The sequence below is a fragment of the Hyperolius riggenbachi genome, chromosome 3 (genome assembly GCF_040937935.1).
Source record: "Hyperolius riggenbachi isolate aHypRig1 chromosome 3, aHypRig1.pri, whole genome shotgun sequence".
Lineage (NCBI taxonomy): Eukaryota > Metazoa > Chordata > Amphibia > Anura > Hyperoliidae > Hyperolius > Hyperolius riggenbachi.
The window spans coordinates 232570602-232597861 of NC_090648.1; the positions used below are offsets into that span (position 1 = coordinate 232570602).

A 27260-nucleotide genomic window follows, 5' to 3' on the forward strand; every position below is an offset into this window, starting at 1 on the left:
CTTTTAGAGCAGAGAGGACATTCTGAGTTCCGCTTTAAGGTTAGATGTGTGCACCTTTCTTGTGAAATATCAGTCTGGTTGTCATGGTGATACAGGCTCAATTAACATAGAAGGGAGCATGTCAGCCATAGCTTTAATGCTGTGAGTATGCTTGCAGTTGCTATCCTCCCAATTCTGCACACTTGTTTGCAATCTCTGGAGAGATGTACACATTTTTATAAATATCACCATGCAATAAAACAGCAGAATATTATTAACTGGCCAGCCCAATACACTTACTTTTTAATGGCTGTTTTGCACACCTGTAATAGTTAAAGACCATTGCTCAAAACCTGCTAAAGGAACAATAAGAAAAAGAAGTGGGAAACATTCAATGCATAGTTTTTCTGATGACTATTTATTGTTGCTATAGAAGCAGCAGAATTAGGTTACAGTATTGTTACTAGTCATATTATATTTTGCTTTCTAAATGGTGATAGACTTTTCTGCCACAATTACAAGGCCATATCCTTGGGGTCTGGATCAGTGGGGATCCCATTCTTCCTGAAGAAGGTGTCCCTCACTATTCGACACCGCCGAAACACGCTGCTTTGATTGTCAGCTATATTACCTGGAAATAAATTATCACAGAGGTTTTTAAGTCATGCTATATGTATAGTATGTATGCATGCTAATTAAAGCTAACCTGTCTGTCACAAATGAGAAACACAGTAAAAATATATATATATATTTCCAGAGGTTTAGCAGTCTCTCTTTTAGTACCAAATCCCACTGCCCCATCCCCCTTCCTCATTTGTCCCTCTTTCAGGATGGATGTACTGCACTTTATAAACATATCTGTTTCTCCACTAAAAACATGTTTATGAGACTCTAAACTGTGAAACTTGAAGTAAGACGAATATAGAATCTGCATTACCTTTAATAATAAATGTTCATGACTTTAGCAGAGTCTGAGTCTCACACCGTGAACAAGCATGCACCCAGAGGAGTCAGAGCACCTGATCTGCATTTTAGTGTCAACTGTGTTGAGCAGAGAAAATAACAATATATGCAAATATCCATTGACACAGAATCCGAAGTGACAGCTGTAATAATTCAAAGGCAGATTTCTTTGGACAAGAGTTACTGAGGGAAGCAACCATGCAAGTGTATAATATACACAGAGCTGGAATGAAAGGAATGCTTGTTAATAAGAACAGAATGCTTATCATTGGGCGGAAAAGTATTGCTTCGCATTACTTTTTAATGTTTTTTTATGTTTAAACTGAAAATAAATTAGGAAAAAAAGTGAGAAATCATCAATCACTCATCATGCATCCAACCTCTTCTCTGCTTCATCCCTAATTTTTCTACTTATTTCGTATTATTCAGCTTTGGTCCCATTGCATTTCTCATTCTAAATACTGCACACTGATGCTCACAACAAATATTCTAAATTAATTCTATCTATCTATCTATCTATCTATCTATCTATCTATCTATCTATCTATCATGATTAGCTTAGATGATTAAAGCCCACTTGACGTGAGAGGTATATAGAAGCTGCCATAATTATTTAATTTTAAACAATAGCAGTTGCCTGGCTGTCTGTCCTGCTGATCCTCTGCCTGTGAGGCTGTGTTCCCACTTGAGCTGATAATGGGTATTTTTTGTCCGTTCTCTGCTCATTGCAAAACTGACAGTGAATGGATGCTATTTTATAAATAGGAGCCGTTCACACTTGTCAGTCTGCAACGGATCAGTTGCGGTAAGTGGACAGCACTTCTGTTGCGTCCATGATAATCCCAGGCAGACTGATGCATTCCCCTTATAACCTATGACGGTAACACATCTGCCCCGGGTGGACCATTGGGCCAGACACTACACTGTCCACTCCTGCTGGCTCCACGTGGTCCGTTAACAGATGGAAACTGAACCTTATACTTTTAGCCATAAACCCAAGAACAAGCATGCAGATTGGATGTTGCTGACTGAAATCTGACTGGATTTAGCTGCATGCTTGTTTCAGGTGTGTAACTCAGACACTACTGCAGCCAAAGAGAACAACAGGACTGTCAGGAAATTGGTATTGTTAAAAAGGAAATAAATATGGCAGCCTCCATGTCTGTCTCGCTTCAGATTCCCTTTAAAAGAAATATCCAAACTCACCTATATGCCATCCATATTCAAAGCTTGTAATTAATGGGTAGCTATATTTGTCCTGTGGTTTGAGATTGTTTCTTGTTTTCATATAGCGGTATCGTCCTTCTTCCTCTTTAGATGTGCCAAAGTAGAGAAGCCGCTGTGTTCTGGGGCTGGCGGGCCTCATCAGACTGTCATTTATGTCAGCTCCCTCTTCGTCATCCACTTCCCCGTTATCTGTCACTCTTTGGGCATTTGTATGGATACCTTCAGCTGCTTCCTCATTCTTGTTGCCACAGGAACTTGCATTAGGAATAGTGGGCAGGCTGAAGCGATTCTTAGTTTTAGGCTTAGCAGTATTACATTTTGGTTTTGCAAGAGATGGCAAGTTCTGTCCGTGCTGATGGCGCCAGTGAAAACGGGTCAGGATCTCTTTCACATAACACTCTTTTAGAAATTCCTGCTTCTGTGTGGTTAGATTAAACTCCCGTGCCATTATATTGTGCTTCCGTGGGGCTTTCACAGATGACTCTCAGCAGTCACTGACTTGACATTCTGGAAGATTGTTGTCTTCTGAAGGCACCTTAAAAAGAAGACATGAAGTTCACACTAGACAGCAAACGATATGGTACCAACATGCACAAGTTAAATATTAATGAGATCCAGTGGAGCCGATTTACTAAAAGAGTCATGCAGTGAAGATGTGGAAAGTTTCATTGCTCTGACTGTGCTCAGGAATGTAACTGTGTGGCTGGATGTTTCCTGAGACTTCTCTATAAGTCTTTCTTTAGTGTATCACCAAATAGGTACCTGAAATAAATGTATATTCCCACAAAAGCAATGGGAAGGTTTAGTAGTCTATAAAATTGTACAGCTATGAAGTGCTCTGTGAAGAGTTAGGAAAAAAGGGTCTAGGAATGATTAAGCCGTTTGTTTCATTATCCTGTATTACATATGTGTGTACAATGGGCAGCTTATGAATGCCTCCCCTAGTGTCACACTTGGCTTCCTGGGAAAAACTAACTCGAATCCCATTCTTGTTGTTGACATGGAGCTACCATGGAGAATGCTTCATGTTTGACAAGCAGAAATACAGCAATACATGAACTGCTACATGAACACATATTTACAGGACAACTAAAGCAAGAGGGATATGAAGGCTGCCATATTTATTTCCTTTTAAGCAATACCAATTGCCTGACCGTCCTGCTAATTCTCTGCCTCTAATACTTTTAGCCATAGACCCTGAACAAGCATATGTAGATCAGGTGTTGTCAGAAAGGTAGTGAGACACATTAATCCAGGTAGGGTCACAGAAAGCTATAAACACCTGAGAGAGTTTAACTCTTTTCCACATTACCAAAATCTAAAATGTCTGGAGTTAAAGGTCTTCCTCAAGTCTTGTGTCACCAACATGCATGCCAGGTATTCACAGCATTTGCCAATGCCATTGACTGGAGAGATCATGCCAGTTGCAGCCAGGACAAAGCTTGTGCAGGAATGGTTATAAAAGAGCAAATAAGAGCACCATTCTGGATGCAGGCATATTAGAATGCCCTCTGCAAGCTGTTACCACCACTCAGCAGAGACTGCACTTTACCCTCCTCGGTGATTGTACTTTCCTGTTCTTCTGTTACCCTTGCCAGACTCTTCACAGACTGCTGGCAAATCCTCTCTGAAATCCAAATGAAGAGCAATGGATCAGCCAACCCCCCCCCCCCCCCCCAGCTTGGCACCCTTCATTACAGCTTATTTCTGACAGTCACTGGAGGAAGTTTTAGTGGGTCAGCCCCAGGTCTGGGCATGTGCTGCAGAGATTACCATGACACAGCAGTAACTATAAAAAGTCTGAAAGCCAATCTTTTAATTGCTATTGGAAATTCTGATCGATGTCACCTAACAAAAGGAGGATTAGAGCTAGTGAGAAATGATTCATTAACTCCATGTTAATTCATCTGGTAATGTAGTGAGATATGATCCGATAAATATATGCTACCAGAACGCCAATTACGTCCGCTTTATTTCACAAGGCTCTTTTGTCTGCAGACAGGAATGCAGGGAGGTTGCATGCTTCAGTTAACTTGCTTTTTTTGGAAAATTGCAAACAAGTATTGATAAAAACACATACAGGGCAAGTTTGGACCTGCTGCTAGCTAGTTTCAGGGCAGCATATTGCGCCTTATTGGTGTAAGCTAGTTTTTCTAGGCTGTTGCTAAGAGAATGCAACAAATCCAGACAACAGACCAAGTCACGCTGACCCTATGGGCTGTGATCTTTTCTTGAAATATGGTTAAAGCATACCTGTAAGGAAAAAAGTGCCCCAGATAGGTACCTCGGTAGAGGGAAGCCTCTAGGTAATCCAGATGCCTCCCCCATCCCCCTTGCTGCTCCAGCACTGGGACCCCCTAAACCTCCTTGAGAAGTGATTGTTGACAGAACGCAGCTGCGCTGTGGAATGGCTAGGGCTTCGTTCACACTAGGGACGTTGCTGTACACTTTTCACAGGCATTTGTGCTGTTCCCATTACTAGGTACAGCGTTTTCATTTGATTGTAATGTACAACATTCACATGTATGCGCTGCATTAATGTCCGTTTGAGAAACATGGTGTTCAAGGACGCTTAAGGGCATGTAAAACGCATGGGTCCGCTTAAAAAAAGTGCACCACATTGCACTAAAACACACTATGAAACGCACATCACCGCATGCGTTTTTATCATGAGCTTAAATACGTTTCTGAATGTATTCAAGGTGATCGAGACCTAACGCCTGCGCAGTAGCACGGAGCCGCTCGATTGTTTCAGCTGTGCAGTGTGGCCATGCTTTTTCATGTACAGGAAACGGGGCAAAAGCTTTCAGAGGGTCCTGGGGAGCGGCAATAGGCTGGAGAAGGATGTGGGAAGCCTCTGGGGGATCCAGTGCTTCCCTCTACAAAGGTAAGTACACTATCTGACTTTTTCCTCCCCTAAAGTCACAGGTTTGCTTTAATAAATATATGACTGTACCATGATATGTTACTGCATAGCTTCAAACTGTCCCTCTTCTGGAGGTACAGTCCCTCTTATGTATATGTATTTTTCTACTGAAAATGTATTTTATTGACTCTAAACGTTATACCCATCCTTTAAATGGATATATTTCTTATTTTTAACCACTTCGCATCCAGACCTTGTTTTCCCCTTATTGACCAGAGCAGTTTTGACGCTTTAGCGGTGTCCCTGTTTAATCACCAATAACTTAATCTGTACTCGTGCCACATAAATGATCTATATATCTTTTTTTTCAAGACAAACTAAGCTTTCATTGGGGGGTATTTGGTCCCAAGTAAAATGTTCCTCTCTATGCATGTTAATGGGAAAATGGGGGGAAAATAAAAAAATTTCACTATTTCTCAATTTTGACCAATTTCTGTTTAAAAATAAAAAGTGCGATTGACATAAAAACTGTGCCACCAGTTAAAGTTGCCCCAGTATAGATATCCAGATGTGTCCCCAGGATCACCCCACCCCCCCAGTACAGCCAGATGTGTCCCCAATATTAGCCCCCCCAGCATAGCCAGATGTGTCCCGTGTTTGCCATCCCCAGAATAGATTGACAGATGCACCCCTAGGAATAGTGCCCCTCTTTATAGCCAGATTTGTCCCCAGATCAGGATTACCCCCATTATGGCCAGATGTACCCCCAGGATTAGCGCTGCCCCCCATTATAGCCAAACGTGCCCCCAGTATTAAGTTATGGGCCCCCCCAGGTGCCCAGATGTGCAAAATTTGTAAACCCCCCTCCCCTTGGTTCCTCAGATGCCCCCAGTAAACATGTAAATCCCCCTTTAGGTAATCCCCCTCCCCTCCCCCCAAGAAACTATAGTCAGGTGCCCCCCCCCCCCCCATCAGGCAGCCCCCTCCGTGCACATATTGTTAATAAAAAGGCACAAGCAAGCAGCCACACTCACCTACCTCGTTCCTGCGACTGTCCTGAAGTCTGATCCTCCGATCCCCGCTCTGCAGTCAGCCGCATATTGCCGGAAACCCGGGTCCCGGCTTGATGACGTCATCAAGCCGGGACCCGGGTTACCGGCAATATGCGGCTGACTGCAGAGCGGGGATCGGAGGATCAGCCTTCAGGACAGTCGCAGGAACGAGGTAGGTGAGTGTGGCTGCTTGCTTGTGCATTTTTATTAACTACATGTGCGCTGAGGGGGACAGATGAAGGATCGCTGCAGTTCACTACTGCAGCGATCGTTAATGGGAGGGGGGTGGACTAATTGGCCAAAAGGGAACATGTTTCCTTCCACCAATTAGTATTGCAGCTGACAGTGCCGGAGGGTGCGCTCTAAAGAGCACCCAACCGTGCACAGCAGGGCTGCAGCCAGGTCAGTATATCTACGTCGCTGTGGCTTGGAGGATGCCACAGCTGACGTAGATATATTGTAGTGGAGGGAAAAGTGGTTAAATGTTAATATGAAGGATATAAATAAATCAGGATAGATAGGACAAGTGTTAAATCTTTATGGCACGTGTGACTAGGGGTGTGACAGGGACGTTATTTCACCTTTCTTCTCTGAAGTCCATACAGACATTGGCCTCAATTCACTAAGATCATGCTAGAGATAATAAAGCAAGAGAAAACTTACCTCCACACGTGAGAGAGTTATTTTATCTCTTCATTCCTTAAGTTACCTCCTCTGTAGTTAATTTACCTCCTCTGTAGTTAAATTTACCTCCTCTGTAGTTATTTTCACACGCAGTTAATTAACAGCCTGTCTTTAACTCTGGAGTTATTTTAAGGATTGGAGAGTTAATTTAAAGACAGAAGAGTTAACTTTAGGCTTGCCTGAGGTAAAATGTTTCCTGAATACTACATGCCTTATCACCATGGTAACAACTCTAGAAGAGTTATTAAAGACAGGAGATAAGCTTAGTGATTTGAGGCCATTGGCCTCAATTCACTAAGATCATGCTGGAGATAATAAGGCAAGCAATAACTTGCCACCACACAGTGAGAGAGAGTTATCTTATCTCTTCATTGCTTAAGTTACCTCCTCTGTAGTTAATTTACCTCCTCTGTAGTTATTTTCACATGCAGTTAATTAACAACCTGTCTTTAACTCTGGAGTTATTTTAAGGATTGAAGAGTTAACTTAAAGACAGAAGAGATAACTTTAGGTTTGCCTGAGTTAAAAATGTTTCCTGAATACTACATCATCGTCAGCCTCGTCACCATGGTGATAACTATAAGAACGTTATTAAAGACAGGAGATAAGCTTAGTGAATTGAGGCAATTGGCCTCAAATCACTAAGCTTATCTCCTGTCTTTAATAACGTTTCTAGAGTGGTCACCATGGTGATGAGGCATGTCGTATTCAGGAAACATTTTACCTCGGGCAAACCTAAAGTTAACTCTTCAATCCTTAAAATAACTCCACAGTTAAAGACAGGCTGTTTATTAACTGCATGTGAAAATAACTACAGAGGAGGTAAATTAACTACAGAGGAGGTAAATTAACTACAGAGGAAGTAACTTAAGGAATGAAGAGATAAGATAACTCTCTTACTGTGTGGAGGTAAGTTTTCTCTTGCCTTATTATCTCCAGCATGATCTTAGTGAATTGAGGCCAATCTGTTTACAGCATGGTGAATCTATTGCACTTCTGATTAAAATACAGAAATGTTCATCACACTACCAAATCCACCTTCTAGCATGGTGGGAAACAATTTTACAACCTGCATGTAATATGAGGTTTTACCTACACAATCTGTTTATAGTATTCAAAATCTGTTGACCTTCATACTACATGGAGGTGGTAAAATTAGCCCCCCACCCCAAGAAAGCATGATTTGTGCCTGATTATAAACACGCTATGCTCCCATAATACACACAGCAGCATAGCAATAGAGAATGCAGAGAATATGATTGCACCAAGGACTCTAATTGCTGTATTAGCTCTTTATTGGTGCTATAGTGGTAATAAGCATCTCTACAGTACATGTGCTTTAGATAGTGTTAATCATGAACAAACCCTCCCTCTTCCTCCGACTACACCTCTCACACACACTAGCTGTTCTCGGAAAGCCACTTTTGATATTTTCTATCAGGCAAAACATTGTTTAGGGGACAGATTGTAAAATTTGCACTGGGGACCATGGATGTGCATCACTGAGGGCACATTGCACATACATTACTCATGTTTTAATCAGGACATTGATTCCATTTACAGTTTATCCAATAATTTAGGTTTTCTGGCTAAGCTAGCTGTCGGTAGTGCTGATGGCTGTTTAACACTGAAGGCACTTTTCAGTGATTTTCCAATCACCTGCAATTGGAAAAGCACTTTGACTAATCCTGATAGTTTTCACACGAGAGCAATTTATTTTACAAATCGCCAAAGCCCTGCATGTAGCATTTTTACAGCAATTGTGATACAAGATGGAAATGCTGTAAAAAGCAAAATCGCTGTGAAAATGCCTGGAATAAATGTAAATGAAAATAAATAAATGCTTAGCGATTGGGTTTTGAGGTCTTAAGTGTGAAACAGGTCTAAAAGTGTGCTTTGATTTCCAAACTGAAATCTGGCGTGTACTGAAGAGCGTACCACTAATCCACAGAAAGAGTGCCTTGTGCACATGAAGTCACTGTACATGATCCCACTCTTGTGGAGTACCGTATTTATTATTAACAGTACAATTATAGAATTTGAAGCTTAGGGGTTTGCTTGCGGGCGCTAGTCTACTTTAGGGGACCCACCGCAAATCCCCATAGACACTTTCAGCTGGGCTGCAAAACGGAACAAATGGCTTCCGTTTGCTTGTTGAAACCCCCACAAGCCTTATATCCCCGGGTAGCTACGCATGTCCTCTAACGAATTTTGCGGGTTTCGGTAAAAAAAAAAAGTTTGAACTGTGTTAGGAGCCGCGGAATGACCGCAATTTCGGGTCCGTCGGCCATCTTGGTTCTGCTCTGCAGGTCGTTTCTTCCTCCTCATTGGAGGGATTGTTAGGTGGGGGGCGTGCCAGCTAACAAACCCTCCAATGAGGAGGAAGAAAGAGACCTGCACAGCAGAATTAAGATGGCCGACGGAACCAAGATTTAGGCCGTTCGGTGGCTCCTACACGGCCAATTTAAACTTTCTGTTACCGAAAACCTCCCAATTCGTTACAGGGCATGCTTACCTATCCATGGGTATAAGGCTTGTGGGGGTTTCAACAAGCAAACGGGAGCCATTTGTTCCATTTTGCAGCCCAGCTGAGAGTGTCTATGGGGATTTGCGGTGGGTCCCCTAAAGTAGACTAGCGCCTGCTTGCGTTTTCAAAAGTACCTTTTTTAAGTGCCCAAATAATTTTTGCTGGTGCTGCAAGATGGCTCCTTTATGGCAGTTTGGCTAGTGGGAGGAGTTGATGTAGCCTCATGCTCCAACTGTCAGTTGGAGACAAAACAACACTTTCTATGGTCCCTAGCTGCATCACTACAAGACACTGCTATACAAGTGGCAGTCGTATGGCAAAATAAAGTCCCTTTTTTCCCTCTTTCTTTTTACACCTACAAATCTTTCCCTGTGAGATTATGGAAGGACCATTACTGCATTCTAAGAACTGGAACACACATCCAATTTTGATTTGCCAATTTTACTGCTACCATGTAGTATGAGAGATTACCAACAAAATGTTTTCATAGTATTCTAAATTTGTTGACCCTCCATACTACATGGAGGTGGTAAAATTGGCACGTGATTGGCCAATTAAAATTGGATGTGTATGCAACCTAATTTCATTCTAAAGCACACCTGAAGTGAGAGAGGCATGGAGGCTGGTGTATGTATTAACTTGACGTAATTTGAATGATTGTAATTAATCGGAAGGCAATTACCGTTTGCTCCCATTAACTGAACAATTTAAGAAGGTTTTACATTCCAACACAATAATAAAATCCAACTTTCGGATCGATAATTTTTCCTTTTCCGATCGACCAAAGAATCGTATCACTTCGATTTGCACCACTGATGGCGTAGTTTTCTATACAATTCAATCATAACGAGTAATTGTACCGTTAATGGGCATCCTTAAGGCTGATACACACAATACAATTTTCTTGGCAGATCAATAATTTTCAGCTTGTCCAATCTGCTACCGTTTGAGAAAGGAATCGATTTTCAAATTCAGAACTGCACAAATCGATCCCTTTCTCAATCAGGACAGAGCAGTATAGGAAATGCTGGACAGATCAATCGATCTGATGGGAAAATTGCATAGTGTGGACCAGGCATTTGAGTCATTGACAGGTGCCCATCAATTATACAATCTTGATTGCACAATCTCACCGCTTCTATGTAATATGAGGGACTACCTAAACTTTATGTATGGTCCTAAAGTATGTTCACTCAGTTCCCCCTTCTACTGCAGAGATTTGGTAAGATTGTATAGTCTAAATTGCATCACTGGGCAACTTTAAGCAGATTCCCACAGGCACTACATTTTCCAGCATTTGCACAGCTCCAGGGCCAATGTCAGATACGCAGCAGCAAGGCGCACTATGTGAAGAATAAAAAATTCAAAAGTAAGTGACATTTTATAAAAAATAATAATAATACAGTATGCTGACACTACCTCCACACAACCCATCAACAGATACCCAAGCTGAAATGATGACATAGACAGGGGTATGTACAGTGCCTATCACACAAATAAATAAGCTTTTTTTTCCTTTCTCTGCCTGAAAGAGTTAAATATCAGGTATGTAAGTGGCTGACTCAGTCCTGACTCAGACAGGAAGTGACTACAGTATGACCCTCACTGATAAGAATTTCCAACTATAAAACACTTTCCTAGCAAAAAATGGCTTCTGAGAGCAGAAAAGCGATAAAAGGGGTCAATAGCTCATCGATTTTAGCTCTGGCATACTTAAATGAATGTGTCACTGAGCAAAAACAATAAAACAGTTAAAACTGAACAAGTAGATTTAAACATAAAACAGTGGAATATCTTAAAAAGTCATTTTTAGGAGAAGGAAGATAGATACAATCGTTTATTTCATTAGTTTATTTTTGCCTCAGGTGTCCTTTAAGGAAAGTAAAATAGTTGCTGATGAGTCCACTAGACCAGTGTTTCCCAACCGGTGTTCCGCGGCACACTAGTGTGCCGCAGGATGTTGCCTGGTGTGCCGTGCAGGGATCCCCAACCTGTGGTCCGCGGAACTGTCCTCTTCCTTCCCCCTCCCACCCGTCCGTCCCCGCTTTTATTACCTTAGCAGCAGCCGCTCTACCCTCTCCGGCGCGTGTATTTATTCAAGCAGCGTATCTCCTGGCTGCTCTGTGTGATGCGCAGGAAGCAGGGCTCGGTTACCATAGTAACGGCGATACATATCGCCGTTACAGGAAGCCGCTGCTCTGCTTCCTGCCACATCACACAGAGCAGCCGGGAGATACGCTGCTTGAATAAATACACACGCCGGAGAGGGGAGAGCGGCCGCTGTTAAGGTAATAACAGCGGCGGGGACGGGCGGGGGGCACCACCTACCCATACTGGCTATACTGGGGCACTATACTAGCTATACTGGGGCACTATACTGGCTATACTGAGGCAACTAAACTCCCTATACTGGGGCAACTATGCTAGCTATGCAGCCGCACCCCAGCCCCCCCCCCCCAATAGCCTGCTGCACACGGCACTGTCCTCTAGGTCGCGCAAACACCCACCCGCAACCCCCCCCCCCCCGGAGAAAAATTTGGTTAGAAAGTGTTCCCCGGGCCGGAAAAGGTTGGGAACCACTGCACTAGACTAAGTGGACCTGAACTCTTGCACAGGATAGAAGGAAAATATAAATGCACTCTGTATGTATTTATAGCGTTGAGCCTGCCCGATTCCCCCTCATCTGTGACTAATCACAAGTAATTTGGTCCCCCATCTGTGTCAGCTGACTGCCATGGCAGATAAGCTACTTTGAAAGCACAGGATGTTAACAGTATGTCTGCTTCCATGAAAGCAAGAAGTAAAAAAATTGCAGATCATATCAGCTTTAACAGAAATGTTTTCTTTAACCTTCAGAAAACTAGCAGCCTAACCCCCACCCTTAGGGAGGACCAGAGCATTTTTACATGGGGGAAAGGCGGTTAGATAGGTGTCACCCATACAGCCAGCAGCCATTACTCACCTCCCAAGCTCCAGTGATGAGCAGCTTCACCCCCCTCCTCTCTGCCTGGCATCCCTGCTCACACTGCTGCTAAGTTCTGGGTTTCTGGCTTGATGACATCATCAAGCCAGGACCCAACAGAGCACACAGTGATGCCAGGCAGAGCAGAGGGGAGTCACGATTGCCAGGGGAATGTCAAAAAGGCAAGTCCCGGTCCTCTTCTTCCCTTCCTACCGCTGATGCTTTCAGTGATCACTAGCCAATCGCTATAGCTCCTGATCAGTGAGGGGAGATGTCAGCTTAATCTCCCCTCTTGGATTTGTGCAATTGCATCGGGAGCGCTAAAAGCAGGTGGCATAAATTCTACACTACGCTGCAGCCACAAGTGCGGCATAAGACCTACGCTCGATGGTCCCCAGGAGGTTAAAGGTTATTATGCTGTTGCTCACTTTTTGGAGCTGAGAAGCAGTTCTGAGTTCAGGTCCGCTTTAAGAACATTCATGTCTTCAAATGTTTGAAAACTGCCAAGTTTAATTTAAGACACACAGTAGAATCCCTTTATAGTAAGCTCCAAGAAAAGTAGTTTACTATATCAGAATTGGCCGTACATTGCATATTTATACAGATGCATTTGCTGGGACCTGAGGTCAAGTCAAGGCTTATAAGCTAGCAGTAGGACAGCTGATCTACTTGCTAGGCTATAGGTAGTTTAGGTACAGCAACTCCCTATTTCTGTCCTAGTGAGGGGGAAACAGAAGATTTTGTTATGTTACGAGTGTTCCAATTACCATTAGTACTAAACATCCTACCTAATAAAACCCATGTCTCTGCATCCCATGTCCGTGTGTGTCCCTGCGTTTGCGCTACTGCGCATGTGCTGCAAGAACAGCAGTTGTTCGGACGGGAGCAGGACAGCCAGGGGGCCAGCCGGGCATGTGCGGGCGCTTATGCGCAGACAGATGGCTGTGGTGACAGACCTACAGCCCGTTATTAAACAGGCTATGGTCCCTAGTACAATTAATAATCTCATAAGATGATTTTTACTTTAAGGTTTGCTTTAGGCTACTTTCACACATACTGCATTGCGTCATGGTATGCTCCCCCTGGCACAGTGGTCATTAGTCTCAATGAGACTGGCCACAGTACTTGAGGTACAATGCGGCTGAAGTTGTCACAACAATGACAGAGGCAACGAAGACTCTGCAGTGCATTGCAGAGCGGTACCGCGCAGCAGACATTTGCATTGGAGTATATGGCACCACGACAATCTAGATTGTTGCCAATAGTGGCATACTTCCTGTAAAGCAGGAAGCACAGCAATGTTCGGGGAAGGAGCTATGCATATTACCCTGTCTGCGAGCTCTGTCACAGGTTAATGTGCAGGGGGAGATGGTGCAGTGCGATTGTCCTGCCCCTGGCTCTCCTGCTGCTGGACAATCGCACAGCACCATATGTGAAACTAGCCTTAAGAAACAGTCCTTGCAGTGTCAGCTCACTTTCTATACATTTATGCATTTAGATTTCTTTTGCAAACAAGCTTAACTACTTGATGAAGCTGATCACATCTCCATCAACTCACCTGGCTGTCTATCCATATCCAAGCTAATAATCATACATGTATGAAAAGCCACCCTGAACTATCAGTGAATCCAACCACACATGTACATAAACATGTCTGACAAGGCTAATACTAGCTGAAGCACAGTATGAACACATCTTTAATGTAATTGCAAACAGCAGTATTTGGAGACAAGCCTGCCCTTTCGAGAGACACCTGTACAATATAGTTCAAGCCAGAAAACACAAGACTTGTACTGTCACTGTCTGGGTGTTTATTGTAATAAACAGTAAGCACTTTCATAAGTTAATGAAATATATATTGAAAACACAATGCAAGAACAACGACATGTTAGTGCACATTAAAAGCAACCAAATATATTACCGTACCTTAGAGTGTTTGCATCACGGCATATGTATTCTGATAACTTCACAAGCATATGGAAAAGCACCATATACATAGCATATTTCTCCTGATATCATACAATAAAAAAGCAATAAGAAGCACTCATGAGATTTATACAGGATGCAGACACTATGAATTTCAAACTGGGTTTGAATGAATATAATGGGGAGCGTTTATCAAAGAAGGGTAGGTTGAGGGCGTGATTCCACTTGAGCGGCGCGCGTCTGCGGGACGCGCACTGGCTCTTCCGGGTGTGCAGGGAAAGCAGACGAATCCCATCAGCCGTGCCATGCACAGCTATGAGATCCGCAGCCTCCTGTGCCGATTCTGATGGAAAAGCCGGCCGAATCGCTAGCGGTAGCGATTCGGCCGGCGTTACCATTGCACCCTATGGCAGAGTTGCCCCGCACTATTCGCCTGTGGGGGAACTATGCGGATTCGCTGCGGTTTCCACTCAAGTGGAAACGCGCCCTGAAGGTGTGCAAATCAAGCTTAATCTAATGTTGCAAATGAAAAACTGAAGATAGAGTGGTTGCTCTAAGCCACTGCTCAACATCTGCGGTGCTTCCTTCCTGCGCCTTCCTTGATAAATCTGCCCCGGTGCGCCCACAACTTTCTAGCTGTCCAGCGACAATTTGCAACAGGAGCGGTACAGCCAATCAGCACAAACAAAATGAAGACATGTTGAAAAAAGAGGTATTTATCTTGGTGCATTATGCATCAGATATATGGCTGCAGTATGCTGCACACAGCTTTGCCAGTATATACACAATCTATATGCAGCCTGGAATGGGGCCAATATAAGTCAATGGGAAGTGCATTTGACTGGCCGAATTCCAAACTGCATACAGCTAGAGTTTAATTTCCACACAGGCCGCAATCATTAGCATTTCACTGATCATAGCCAGTCAACAGCATGAAATGAAAATGACAAATCTCTGCCAGTGCGCTCAGGCAGAACTTTACTGCCTGAAGGAAATGGATGCATCTTTTTCTATCCCAGAGCTGCTTAGAAAGTGCAAGGAAGAAACTCACTGGCCTATTACAATGAACCTACACTATAGAAAGAAGTCTAAATCATGATGTAAATGTAAACCCACCTCTTCCATTAGCAATCTGTCCTTACTTGCAATAACCCCCATTACAGCCCAGTGCCAAGGCATCAGTGAACATTAAGCCTTGTACACACCGGGGGCAATTCTGACGCCCACCAGGGATTGGTACACGACCCCTCAGGGGACAAGTGCTAATGCTGTACAGATGTGTCACTAACCTCCAGGCTAGTGATGTATCTATTGCTATGGAGGGTTCAGAAGGAGCAGCCCCGCTAGACTGGATTACCATGGACAGGAGAGAACAATATGATTGGGTGTTAGGGATCACTAAGCAAACACTGGAGGTACTCACAATTCTCTGCCGAGGTGGTCTTTATTGTCTGCTATGGACAAGTTCATTCCAGTATGTACATAGCTTAAAGGCTCGTACACACGCTGTACTGAAGGCAACGACGGGTCCGTCGTCACCTCCCACTGGGCGGGTTTTCAGCAGACAGTACAGCGTGTGTACAGTCTGTCGGCGGACCGATAAGGCTGTTTCTGAACGAACAGCCTTTTCAGTCCGCCGACAGACTGTACACACGCTGTACTGTCTGCTGAAAACCTGCCCAGCGGGAGGCGACGACGGACCCGTCGTTGCCTTCAGTACAGCGTGTGTACGAGCCTTAAAGGCTCGTATGCTTCCAATGGATTTGTTGAGTGTTTATTTTAAGGGGTATTTATTCCAAGAAGTAGTTAGCTCGAAGAGTGAACATCAAAGCTCTGTGGCTTGTTGAAAGTGTATGCAGGCACTACAAGAGGATTCTGGTCCGTCAGGTTTTATTGGTCATATGTGTCAGAGAAAACATATATACCATGAAATACATTGGACAATGTATGCTCTCTGTTTCACAGTCACTGCTGAGTTTACATAAAGTTATTACAGCAAATTGTATGCTCTATACAAATAACTCATTCTGAACACCATAGAGCTCTATATCAAAACACACACAAAAAAAATAAGAGGACATATGAAGAGGTAAAGTTTCCATGGACAGGGTGTTTATATACTATGGCTGCTGAAATAAATTAGTGTGTGAACAACAGATTAAAACACAAACTAATAGAAGGACTAGCTGTAGCATTCTAATGTTAACCTGCCACTGGTATACAGTACAATTCTGAAAGTGAAAGAGTTACACAACACCCATATCAGGATCTCTGCAATGACAAGATGGTGAGGAGTTATCGCAGGTCTTCAGCAGTAAACATGCCCTTTGCTCTCCGCAGTATGGAGTCCTTGTTGGCATCATATGGGTGTTCTTTGGAAGGAATTTCAAGCACAGCTGGGATGGAGACATTGTGGGCATCAATGGCATGACGGATCATCTCAGCAATAAACTGATTAATCAATATGATTCCAATGTCATCACGCTGCAGAAAGCTCCTGCATAAAACAGAGACAAACAGTTACCACACAACAAGGCCAATGATGCAACATGCATATCTAGATGGGATTGGTAAGCAATATTCCAGTTTCGTGTGGAGGCTAACAGGCGGTGTGTTATCCACTTACTGTAGATCTCAGAAACTGGAGCATTCTGGAGCTGCTAAAGTAAAATGTGGAGAAAAGAAAAATAAATAAATAAATGAGTCACATTACAGTACTCACCTATGGAGAGCAAAGGCTCAGGATTATATAGAGCCTTCCTGTTACTCTTACGGTCCCCTTGTTCCAGCACAGTCACCCATGTTAAACCTATTTGACCAAGTGGTCAAATACACCCTCTGGGATCCACTGAGGTCTTCGGAAGCACTTGTGTCCCTGAGTGCTTCCAAAGACGGGCTACTCTGTACTGCGCTTGCGTGAGCACACTTGTGCATATGCAGTACGGAGCCTTCCATCTTCGGAAGCACTCAGGGACACAAGCGCTTCCAATGCTTTCCAAGGGTTCCCGGAGGCGGCAAGTTTGAACCAGGGACAGCACTGTCATGCGGGAGACCATGTGAGGAACAGGAAGGCTCTTGTAGTATCAGACTTTAGATTTGCTTTATTTTATCAGTTTTAATTGGGAAGGTTGAATATTGTTCATGGTATTTTCCATGTGCAATGAAAAGGTTTTTTCAAAACACTGCTCTCAGATAATGTTTACTGTTACAATATAGAGCAAAGTTACCTTTCAGGAGAGTTCTCCATAATCCAGACAGCACTAGTTCTAGTCCTAAACTGACATGCTTACTGTAAACACCCCCTTTTGTTATGTACACAAATAGTCATGAGGAGAATTGCAAACCTGAAACAGCCAACCTGTGGCCAAAACTACAGGCCATACAGACAGTGAATACAATCAATTTAAGTTTTTTTGTTCATTTCTTTTAAGAAATGCAACTTTGCGTGTTGCCCTCTGATATGATTTACTACAGTAGTTGATAGCTTCCAGCAAAACGGAACTAAAAGCTTTCCGTCACTTAGGACCCATTCACACTTAAAAGCGCAAAAAAGGCAGCGAATAGCGCATAACTATTACTGTGATTAGAGTGGCAAAATCACTGTGCATCTCCACGATTCAGAACGATTGCAATCAGCGCTTCATTAAGCACTGTACTGGGATCGCTCCAGAATAGCGGCAAAATTCTGCAGGTAACACGTTTTGCGAATGGCGCTAATCACTAGTGATTGGCGCGTATCGCGGCAGTTAGATCACTGCCATAGGTTAGAATAGCACTAGTGCTTCAGCGATTAGTGGGAATCACAAGCTAATCGCCATAGTGAGAACTGGCCCTTAGTCTTATGCTAGGAACACACCATACAATTTTCTGGCAGATTTACCTGCCAAATCGATTATTTCTAACTTGTCCGATCTGAATTATGATCAATTTTCAAATATATATATTTTTTAATCATCTTTTTTCCATCGATTTTTGTTCAGTTCTATGAAAATCGATAAAAAAAATAAAAAAATTAAGAATGTAATTATCTGAAAAAAAAAAAATTCGATCGAAAGTCAGATCAGACATGTTGGAAATAATCGATCTGGCAGGTAAATATGACAGAAAATTGTATTGTGTGTACCTAGCATAACTTCTGCCTGGTTCTAAGTGAACTTCATAACAATGTGCAGTGTTCTCCCCAGGCTCTCTTAGCCTGGTGCTCCACCCGGCTAGTTTTGGTGAGCACCCAGCTGTCATTGGCTCACCTCCTCCTCAGCTATAAGCAGAGTTGTGCAGAGAAGCACCGGCCCTGCATTCTCTCATCGCACCCGGCTTCTTTTTCATGCCACCCGGCTAGAAAAAAATTTGTGGGGAGAACACTGATATGTTGCTAATGCCCACAGCATCTTCTAAACTTGCTGACTGGATGCACAATAAGTGCTCTGTTTTGCTGCATTCTGAAACTTTTGAAAGTGACAGCATCACTAAGAAGTGGCTGTGGCTAATCCACTGGAGCAGAGGGTAAATATGACTGCAATACTGCTTTAAGCTATGTACACATGCAACACATCTGTACTGTGTTGGCCCTGAACTGTGGCTAGGGGGGTTGGGCCCTGAACCCTGCCTGACCACAATCCTCAAATGTATATAGGTCAGCATTACATGGATCTTGACTGCAGAGAGTTAAATTGCTATATCACAGTGTGTTAAATTTCCATTTTGACAGATTATTTGCCTGTCCACTACAGGCAATTTGCATTGCACTGCAGGCTTGATTTTGATGTTTGACCAGTACATGCCTCTCCAGCTCACCCAAACTGCAGACTGGCACACCTCTAGTTCCTACTAAACTCTGCTGCCTGTCCCCTCCACCTCTCCTCTAAGCCTGTCCCTCTCTTTCAAACTCTCCATTGGCTACCAATCACCCAATCAATCCAGTTTAATCTCTATCATACAAAGCTCTACATAAACTGTCACCTCCATACATCTCTTCATTAATCTCTATATATGATCCCACCAGAACCTAAGGAGACCAGCTTGTCCTCTGCCTTGGTCACCTCCTCTCACTCCTACATCCACGATATGCATATGAACGAGTACTAATATTGGTGTGGTCTCAAACCACATATCTCTGTATGCATTTGTACTGGATGGATGACCTGATTGGATTGTACAGCATTTTGAACTTCTAATATATTTAGTCTTGTTTAGCGGATCCAGCAGGAAACCTCACAGGAAAATTCCGCTAATGTGATTAGGTGGGCAGCACCCTTTCTAACATTGAGGTTTCAGATGGGTTGTAGCAAATTACACCCACAATATTCAGTCAATCACAACGCTTTGTGCTATAGACAAGCACCAAAGGCTTGTGAACCATGTTAGGCAGGAAAATTATGCAGGAAGTGAAAAATCAAGGGATTGTAAAAATGACATCTTTCAATAACTAAAAGAAAAAAAGTTTAATAATGCGAGACTTCTGGACGACTTCCCTGATCATATTTTCATGTGTCTGCCATTAAAAGGGTACTGTATCATTTTAACAATACATTTTTTCCACCTATCCACAAAGTGGTGTCCTAAAGAGGATCAATTCATTGTGCCATGCACTATAGTGTGTCCGGTAGGCCTGGGGTAATGTGGGCTAAACTTTGCAGGATTATGGTGGCACACTACTGACTCAATACAAGGACAGTGTTTTATTTCTCCTTCACAGCACACAATGGCAGCCATCGTATATCCCTCTTACCGGAAGGTCTCCTCTATCTCAGTCACGCTCGTCTCCTTCTCCACCACTAGGAAATTCGGCTTTCGGTTTTTGTTCAGCTCCCCGATTCCGCCGAGCAGGAAGCCGGTGCATGTGTCTTCATCCCCGATCACAGCAATCAGCTTCCCTCGAACCAGACCAGCCATCTTCACTCTGCTATGGCAATCACCTGACTGTAAGCAACCTTCTTCCTGCTACGGGACAGCCGCACGTCATGTGACTGCCATAGGTCAGCTGATGAAAGGGGCAGGAGTTTGAGAGAAAGACGTCCGAGACGTCTACGAAAGCTCTAATCAAAAGCCAGCCCAGCTCTTTCTTTTGATTAGAGCTTTCGTAGAGAGAGGGAGAAAACAGGGAGGGGCGGAGCTTCAAATGTTAAAAGTGGCGTTATTGGCTGTAACGGTGTCATGTCAGCTATTGCAGCCTCTCAGATTTTGCAGCCCCGCATGCGCAGTAGGAGCCTGCGCCCCATTACATTGTGCAGCCACGTGTGAAACGTCCTAAATATCTCCGCTTCCGCACCACGTACACCCCCGAAATTTTCAGGGGAGGGAGGGGACCCCCACATCTAGCTCTGTGCCGAATTGCAGCCCCCGAGCCCCGCTGGTTCCCGAGACTGATTGCAGCAAACCTATCTCGGGAACTACCGGGGTTAGGGGGCTGCAATTCGACACAGAGCTGGATCTGGGGGTCCCCTCCCTCCCCTGAAAATTTCGGGAGTGTACGTGGTGCGGAAGCGGAGATATTTCAGCTAAATAATGTGTAACTTCCCACTGAGCATGCGCGATACTCAGTGAGGAAGGCTGCTTCCGGGCTGCAATATCTGACATTACAAGTGCCCTGCGCGACATAGCGTAGCGAGAGCTAGGGACTAGCGTGACGATAAGTGGGAGTGTAGCGCTGTTGCAGAGCCAGAACAAGGTCCACCAGCACCCAAGGCTGAGACACCAAAGTGCGCCCCTCCACCCCTTCCACCCCAGCCATCACACACTGATTGCTATTAGACTAAGAGGCGCCACAGGGCCCACAACCTCCCCAACACCTTAATCTCTAGTTATCTGGCTTGCAGTCACTGCCATGTATCCCTTTTCTTATTTCTTTCTGCTTCAAACACAATTAGGAATGACAGCTGAATGAATTCTCCGTCCCCTCCTACACAGCGCCCTGAGGCTGGAGCCTCTCCAGCCTATGCCTCGGCCCGGCCCTGCGCTGTTGTACTGTGTACTGTCAGCGTTGGTGTTGTCAGATAGAATCTCTCTATACATTCTGGGCTGTGCGTTGTGTATTGTGATGCAGCTGCCTGCGGCGATCGGTGCTTTAGGCCTCTTTTCCACGGCCAGTTGAACTGTGTTCAGCAAGCAGTTACCAGGCAGCAGTGAGCAGTAACCATGTGGCAGTAAGCAGTTTCCAGATAGCAGCTGTGAGAAGCATTTCACTGCCTATCAACTGTCCGTGGAAAAAAGGCCTTAGGGTCCATTCACACTTGCAAAACGCTAGCGCTTTTGCTAGCGTTTTGCTCTGGCGATTAACACAAAAGTTCGCGTTTAGCACTTTCATAGCACTAAACGCGATTGCCGGAAAATCGCCTGAAAATGGTGCAGGCTACATGTTTGCGTTTGGCGATTTGTGTCAATCGCTGGCAATTAACGCAAATCGGCCAAGTGAGAACAACAAGATTTGTCGCTAACTCGGAGGTAAACACAGGAGAGGAATTACCAGCTCAAAACGCTCGCAGGGGCGTTCCTGCAGGGTTTCCTGAGCTTCCATTGGGTAGCTCTCTCTCCCTGGTTGCTCCCCCACCTCATTGCACGCTATTAGAGACACACAGTCTATCAGCGCAGCGTCGGGACCCAGAGGTCACAAAAGTGAGCCATTGCGGACCACGGGAGCGACGGTTTTTGCGGCTACCTGATCCCCATGGATCAGGTAGCCAACTTTTATTTTTCATTTTTTGAGCCCACCTTGGGCTCTCTTTAAACACCAATCCTTGGTCTCTATATAACTACCTCTCTCTGTGTGGCACTGCACAGTGCACCCTTAATGTCTATTTTGCATGTACGCTTAGGTTGTTCTTTACTTGCTAAGTGGCGTTAGAGATGGGAAGTCCGGATCTTTTTAATGATTCGGATGAGTCGAATCGGATCATTGAAAAGATCTGGATCTTTGATCCGAATCTCGAATCATTTTACTAGGGAAGCATTCAGGGGTGGAATGACTAGCAGGACAGGACTTTCCCTGCAGTGGACAGAGAAGGGGAGGGGGTGGACAGGCAGAGAAGGGGAGTGGACAGACAGAGAAGGGGAGTGGACAGACAGAGAAGGGGGGATGGTGGACAGAGAAGGGCAGGGAGTGAACAGAGAAGGGAGGAGGTGGACGAGGAGGGGTGAGCAGCGAGCAGAAATGTTTTTTTTTTTTTTGCATACATTACAATCATATGCTTTAAACCTATATGTTCATCTGTATACTTTAAATGCAAACGTCTCACAGTGAAAGAAAGCATCCTCCAATGTGTCGTTTTCTCACCTCCAACACTCATCATAAGTTTAGGGAGAAGTGCAGCTGTTTAGAGCATTGTGCAGGAGGATCTTATTGCACTGCAATCCCAGTGCCTGCCCTGTCATTCTAGCCCAGCACGCTGTCTGCAAAGTTACTGAGCTGTGCTTCTGAGCCAAAAGTTTCCCATTTGTTCACTATGCACTAACAGCCAGCCTAAAATGAGCAGCACATTACAACCAGTACGTGTGCTCTACACATATCTGGCAGTGGCACCCATGTCCCCTCTCTCCCATCTACCTGTCACTGCAAGGCTGGCTCCCCTCCAACTGAGCGATCCATCTCTGCTCTGCTTCCAGGACCCCCTCTGCCCGCTGGGGGGGGCGTGCCGCTCCTGGCTCCACCCCCTTTGTGAACCGAATCGTTCATTTTAATGATCCGGATGATTCGACTCACAAAAGAGATTCGGATCAAAGATCCGAAATGTTCATGATCCGGACAACACTAATTGGCGTTGGGTTATTCCTTTATCATCGACAGGCATCGCTGTATTCACCTATATTATATTTTTTGGATGTTATTAATCATTTGATTGGTATTGTAGATGAACATATTATATTACTAAGATTGTGTACCCATATTATCATTTACTTGATTACACCCATATATTTTGATATGCAAATTGCTCTCTGACCCCGCCCCTCACCTTTTTGATTTTAAAGGATACCAGAGTGAAAAATATCAGAGAAACGGGGGAGCTGGCATGTATGTGGCTCACTGCTCCCCCGTTCTCCTTTCTGACCCTCGGATGCTGCTAATTGCTCACTGACACCCTCTTCCAGGTCACTGAAGTCAGGCATCACTGCGCCTGCGCTGGCCTGGCTGTGCGCGTCCCACAGTGTACGGCTGGGAGTGCTTTGCGCATGATGTCACGGAGACGTCACACATACTGTATGTGCAGAGCGCTCCCGGCTGCAGTCACGCACTGTGAAACGCATGCAGCCTGGCCAGCACAGGCACAGTGATGCCTGACTTCGGTGACCCAGAAGAGGGTTCCGGAGGGTAATTAGCATCGGAGGGGCAGAAAGGAGTATGGGGGGAGTGGTGGGCCTCAGAACTGCTCACCCACACACATATTCTTCATACATGGGGGGTATATTACACTGGACATACCTGCTACTGCTGCTGGAGGGTTGGACAGGCCACTGTTGCTAGTGGGTGAATGGTAAAGTGGGTGCAAAAAATAGGGAAGGGTGCCTTTTGGTATTTCCACTGTGTGGCCCCATGGTTTGTGGTTGTGCCCCTTCACATACACACTCTCCACAGATGTAAACATATTACACACATATACTTAGTTCATACACACAGACACACATGCTCTCTCTCCATACATATACACACACTTTCTGCAAGAATTCAAACAGTATCTCACTCCAGCACTCACTGTTACATCACTTTCATTTTCATTCTCGTCTCTCTCCTTTTGCTGCTATCCTGAATTTCCTGGGGGAGGAGGGGGTTGAAAAAAGTTTCTCCTTAAGCCCTATACACACACTCAACAGCGGAGAGAGCGGTGACAGGAGGATGCACATTTCTGAAGATGTGAGAGATGCCCAGCTTCTGTTGCACCCGATACTCTGCACATGCAGTATAGTGCTGAGGGGGGGGGACACTGGGACATAAGGAGAGGGTGCCACAAGGTGGGAGACATAGTGCTTGTATTGCTAACTGCAAGGTGAAAACATCGTAAAACAGTTTTATTTCACTTTAACTGACTGATAGATTCAATTCCAGCTCCTACACGCCAGTGATCATAATCAACAACATTGTGGATCCCGAGGAGGCACTCCAAGCTGCCTATATTTATCAATTTGTCAGTTCTGAAATGGCACAGATGTTTAAATTTTTGTTTTTGTTCTTATTTTTTCACCATACTAGATCAGGCACTTGATTATGTAATAGGTGCAGGGGAGGACTGGCCCAGGAGGCAGGGAGGAATCTACCCATGGGCCACGCTCTTATTTTTATAAGGGGCTATTTAGGGATCATCTGTTAACCTCCTTGCCGGTCTAATTCCCCCGGCAAGGAGGCAGCGCAGCACTTTTTTTTAAATTTTTATTGTTTTAAATCATGTAGCGAGCCCAGGGCTCGCTACATGATAGCCGCTGAGCAGCGGCAGCTCCGCAGCCACTCCGATCACTTCCGGCGATCGGAGTAAGCAGGAAATCCCGTTCAGAATGGGATTTCCTGCTGGGCTTCCCCGGTCGCCATGGCGATGGGGCGGGATGACATCACCGACGTCATGACGTCATAGGGAATCCCGGGCCACCCCTCAGCGCTGCCTGGCCCTTATTGGCGGCGCGACATTGCGGATAGCGGCGGATCGGCAGCGATCGGATGTTACAAGCAGCTAGCAAAGTGCTAGCTGCTTGTAACAAAAAAAATTATGCAAATCGGCCTGAGAAATCCTCCTGCGCAGGTTACCCCGAACTGAGTTCAGGATAACCGGCAAGGAGGTTAATAACTCAGACGTCCCTCCAGTTTGGTTTCCTCTGCTAAGTAGCAACTCCGAAGAACACGAGCTCTACAGCATCATGCCTTTTATTGGCCGGGCAACCGTTTGGGGTATGTAGGGTTGGGGAGAACACAGTCTCAGGAATTCATCTGAGGCTAGGTACACACCAGACAATTTTCACTTCAGATCCAACTTGAGTGAGTGATCAGATCGATATTCAGATCTGACATCGATTAAATATAGAAGAAAGCTACACACTGAATTTTTCTAAAATTTGGATCAGATTTCTGATCATATTTCCGAATGGTTATCATTTGAAAGTTAATTAAAAGGACATACACAGGGAACAATAGCCAGTATTAGTATGTTTCTTTGTCCGATCCCAGAATTTTCTCAATTGGAAATAGGATCTAAAGTAAAAATTGCATGGTGTGTACACAGCATTAGAGAGAAGCTACGCAGAAGTAGCTGCCAGGTCAGTAATAGTGCTGCCTGGCAATCCTTATCAGAGCCCTTCAGTCAAAGTGACCCTGAAGGAACAAAAGTGCCCCAATGAGGTACTCACCTCCTGAGGGTTTCCCCATCCTCCTGCACCAGGCTGTTCCAGCACTACGTCCTCCAAAGGACTGTTGACAGGCTTATTACCAGCTTGCACATCTACAGTAGCACAGACCCCAGTAGCACAGATTGGGCTTTGTCGAGTGCGGTTGGGTCCATGCTACTGCGCATGCTTGAGCAATCTGCACCTGCACGGTAGCACGGACCCAATAGGATTTGGCTTCTTACACTGAAGCCCGAGTAGGGCTGTGCTATTGCACAGGTGCAGTGTGCCCACACACATTCGGTCTTCGGGGGTCTCAGCACTGGAGAGGCCTGGCAGAAAAGGACGGGTAAGACTCTGGAGGACCCAGAGACTTCACTTTTTCCAGGCAAGTATCTAAATGTTTGGATTGCAAACTTCACAGGTTTGCTTTAATGCACTTACAGGGTTACCCCCACCTTGGCCAGCAGTCACAAGTGGCCTCTCAGCAGTCATATGTGGCTTTCAATATTTGCCAACAGTCACAGGTGGCCCCTATTATCTGCCAGCAGTCATAGGTGGCCCACTATATCTGCCAGCAGTTATAGGTGGCCCGCAATATTTGACAGCAGTCATAGGTGGCCTCCAATATCTGCCAGAAGTCATAGGTGACCCCAATATCTGCCAGCATCATAGATGACTCTCAATATCTGCCAGAAGTCATAGATGATTCTCAATATCTGTCAGCAGTCATAGGTGACCCCAATATCTGCCAGCAGTCATAAGTGACCCCAATATCTGCCAGCAGTCATAAGTGGCCCCAATATCTGCAAGCAGTCATAGGTGACCCCAATATCTGCCAGCAGTCATAGATGACTCTCAATATCTGCCAGAAGTCATAGATGACTCAATATCTGCCAGCAGTCATAGATGATTCTCAATATCTGCCAGAAGTCATAGATGACTCTCAATATCTGCCAGCAGTCATAGGTGACCCCAGTATCTGCCAGCAGTCATAGGTGACCCCAGTATCTGCCAGCAGTCATAGGTGACCAATATCTGCCAGCAGTCATAGATGACTCTCAATATCTGCCAGCAGTCATAGGTGACCAATATCTGCCAGCAGTCATAGGTGACCAATATCTGCTAGCAGTCATAGGTGACCCCAATATTTGCCAGCAGTCATAGATGACCAATATCTGCTAGCAGTCATAGGTGACCCCAATATTTGCCAGCAGTCATAGATGACTCTCAATATCTTCCAGAAGTCATAGATGACCAATATCTGCCAGCAGTCATAGATGACTCTCAATATCTGCCAGCAGTCATAGGTGACCAATATCTGCCAGCAGTCATAGGTGACCAATATCTGCCAGCAGTCATAGATGACTCTCAATATCTGCCAGCAGTCATAGGTGACCAATATCTGCCAGCAGTCATAGGTGACCAATATCTGCCAGCAGTCATAGGTGACCAATATCTGCTAGCAGTCATAGGTGACCCCAATATTTGCCAGCAGTCATAGATGACTCTCAATATCTTCCAGAAGTCATAGATGACCAGTATCTGCCAGCAGTCATAGATGACTCACAATATCTGCCAGCAGTCATAGGTGGCCCCAATATCTGCCAGCAGTCATAGATGACTCCCAATATCTGCCAAAAGTCATAAGTGGCCACAATATCTGCCATCAGTCATAGATGACTCTCAATATCTGCTAGCAGTCATAGATGACTCAATATCTGCCAAAAGTCATAGGTGGTCCCAATATCTGCCAGCAGTCATAGGTGGTCCTCAACA

The 27260-nt window shown here is 44.7% G+C and overlaps 2 protein-coding genes across 3 annotated transcripts; both read right to left on the reverse strand.

Moving 5' to 3' along the window:
• Nucleotides 1-378: 378 nt before the first annotated feature.
• Nucleotides 379-9538, reverse strand: SPMIP1 (sperm microtubule inner protein 1). 2 transcript variants are annotated; one of them, XM_068272623.1, is made up of 3 exons: nt 9433-9538; nt 2149-2704; nt 379-610 (listed from the first exon to the last, which is right to left on the reverse strand). In XM_068272623.1, the coding sequence occupies exons 2-3, from the start codon at nt 2615-2617 to the stop codon at nt 495-497; spliced, it is 585 nt and encodes a 194-aa protein (XP_068128724.1). In that variant the 5' UTR covers nt 2618-2704; nt 9433-9538; the 3' UTR covers nt 379-494. The 2 variants fall into 2 exon arrangements, with proteins under 2 accessions (XP_068128724.1, XP_068128726.1); XM_068272625.1 differs by lacking the exon at nt 9433-9538 and adding an exon at nt 3482-3505.
• A 6521-nt stretch (nt 9539-16059) lies between these two features.
• Nucleotides 16060-20283, reverse strand: ATP6V1F (ATPase H+ transporting V1 subunit F). Its single transcript, XM_068272626.1, has 2 exons — nt 19915-20283; nt 16060-16683 (listed from the first exon to the last, which is right to left on the reverse strand). The coding sequence occupies exons 1-2, from the start codon at nt 20076-20078 to the stop codon at nt 16482-16484; spliced, it is 366 nt and encodes a 121-aa protein (XP_068128727.1). The 5' UTR covers nt 20079-20283; the 3' UTR covers nt 16060-16481.
• Nucleotides 20284-27260: the final 6977 nt, after the last annotated feature.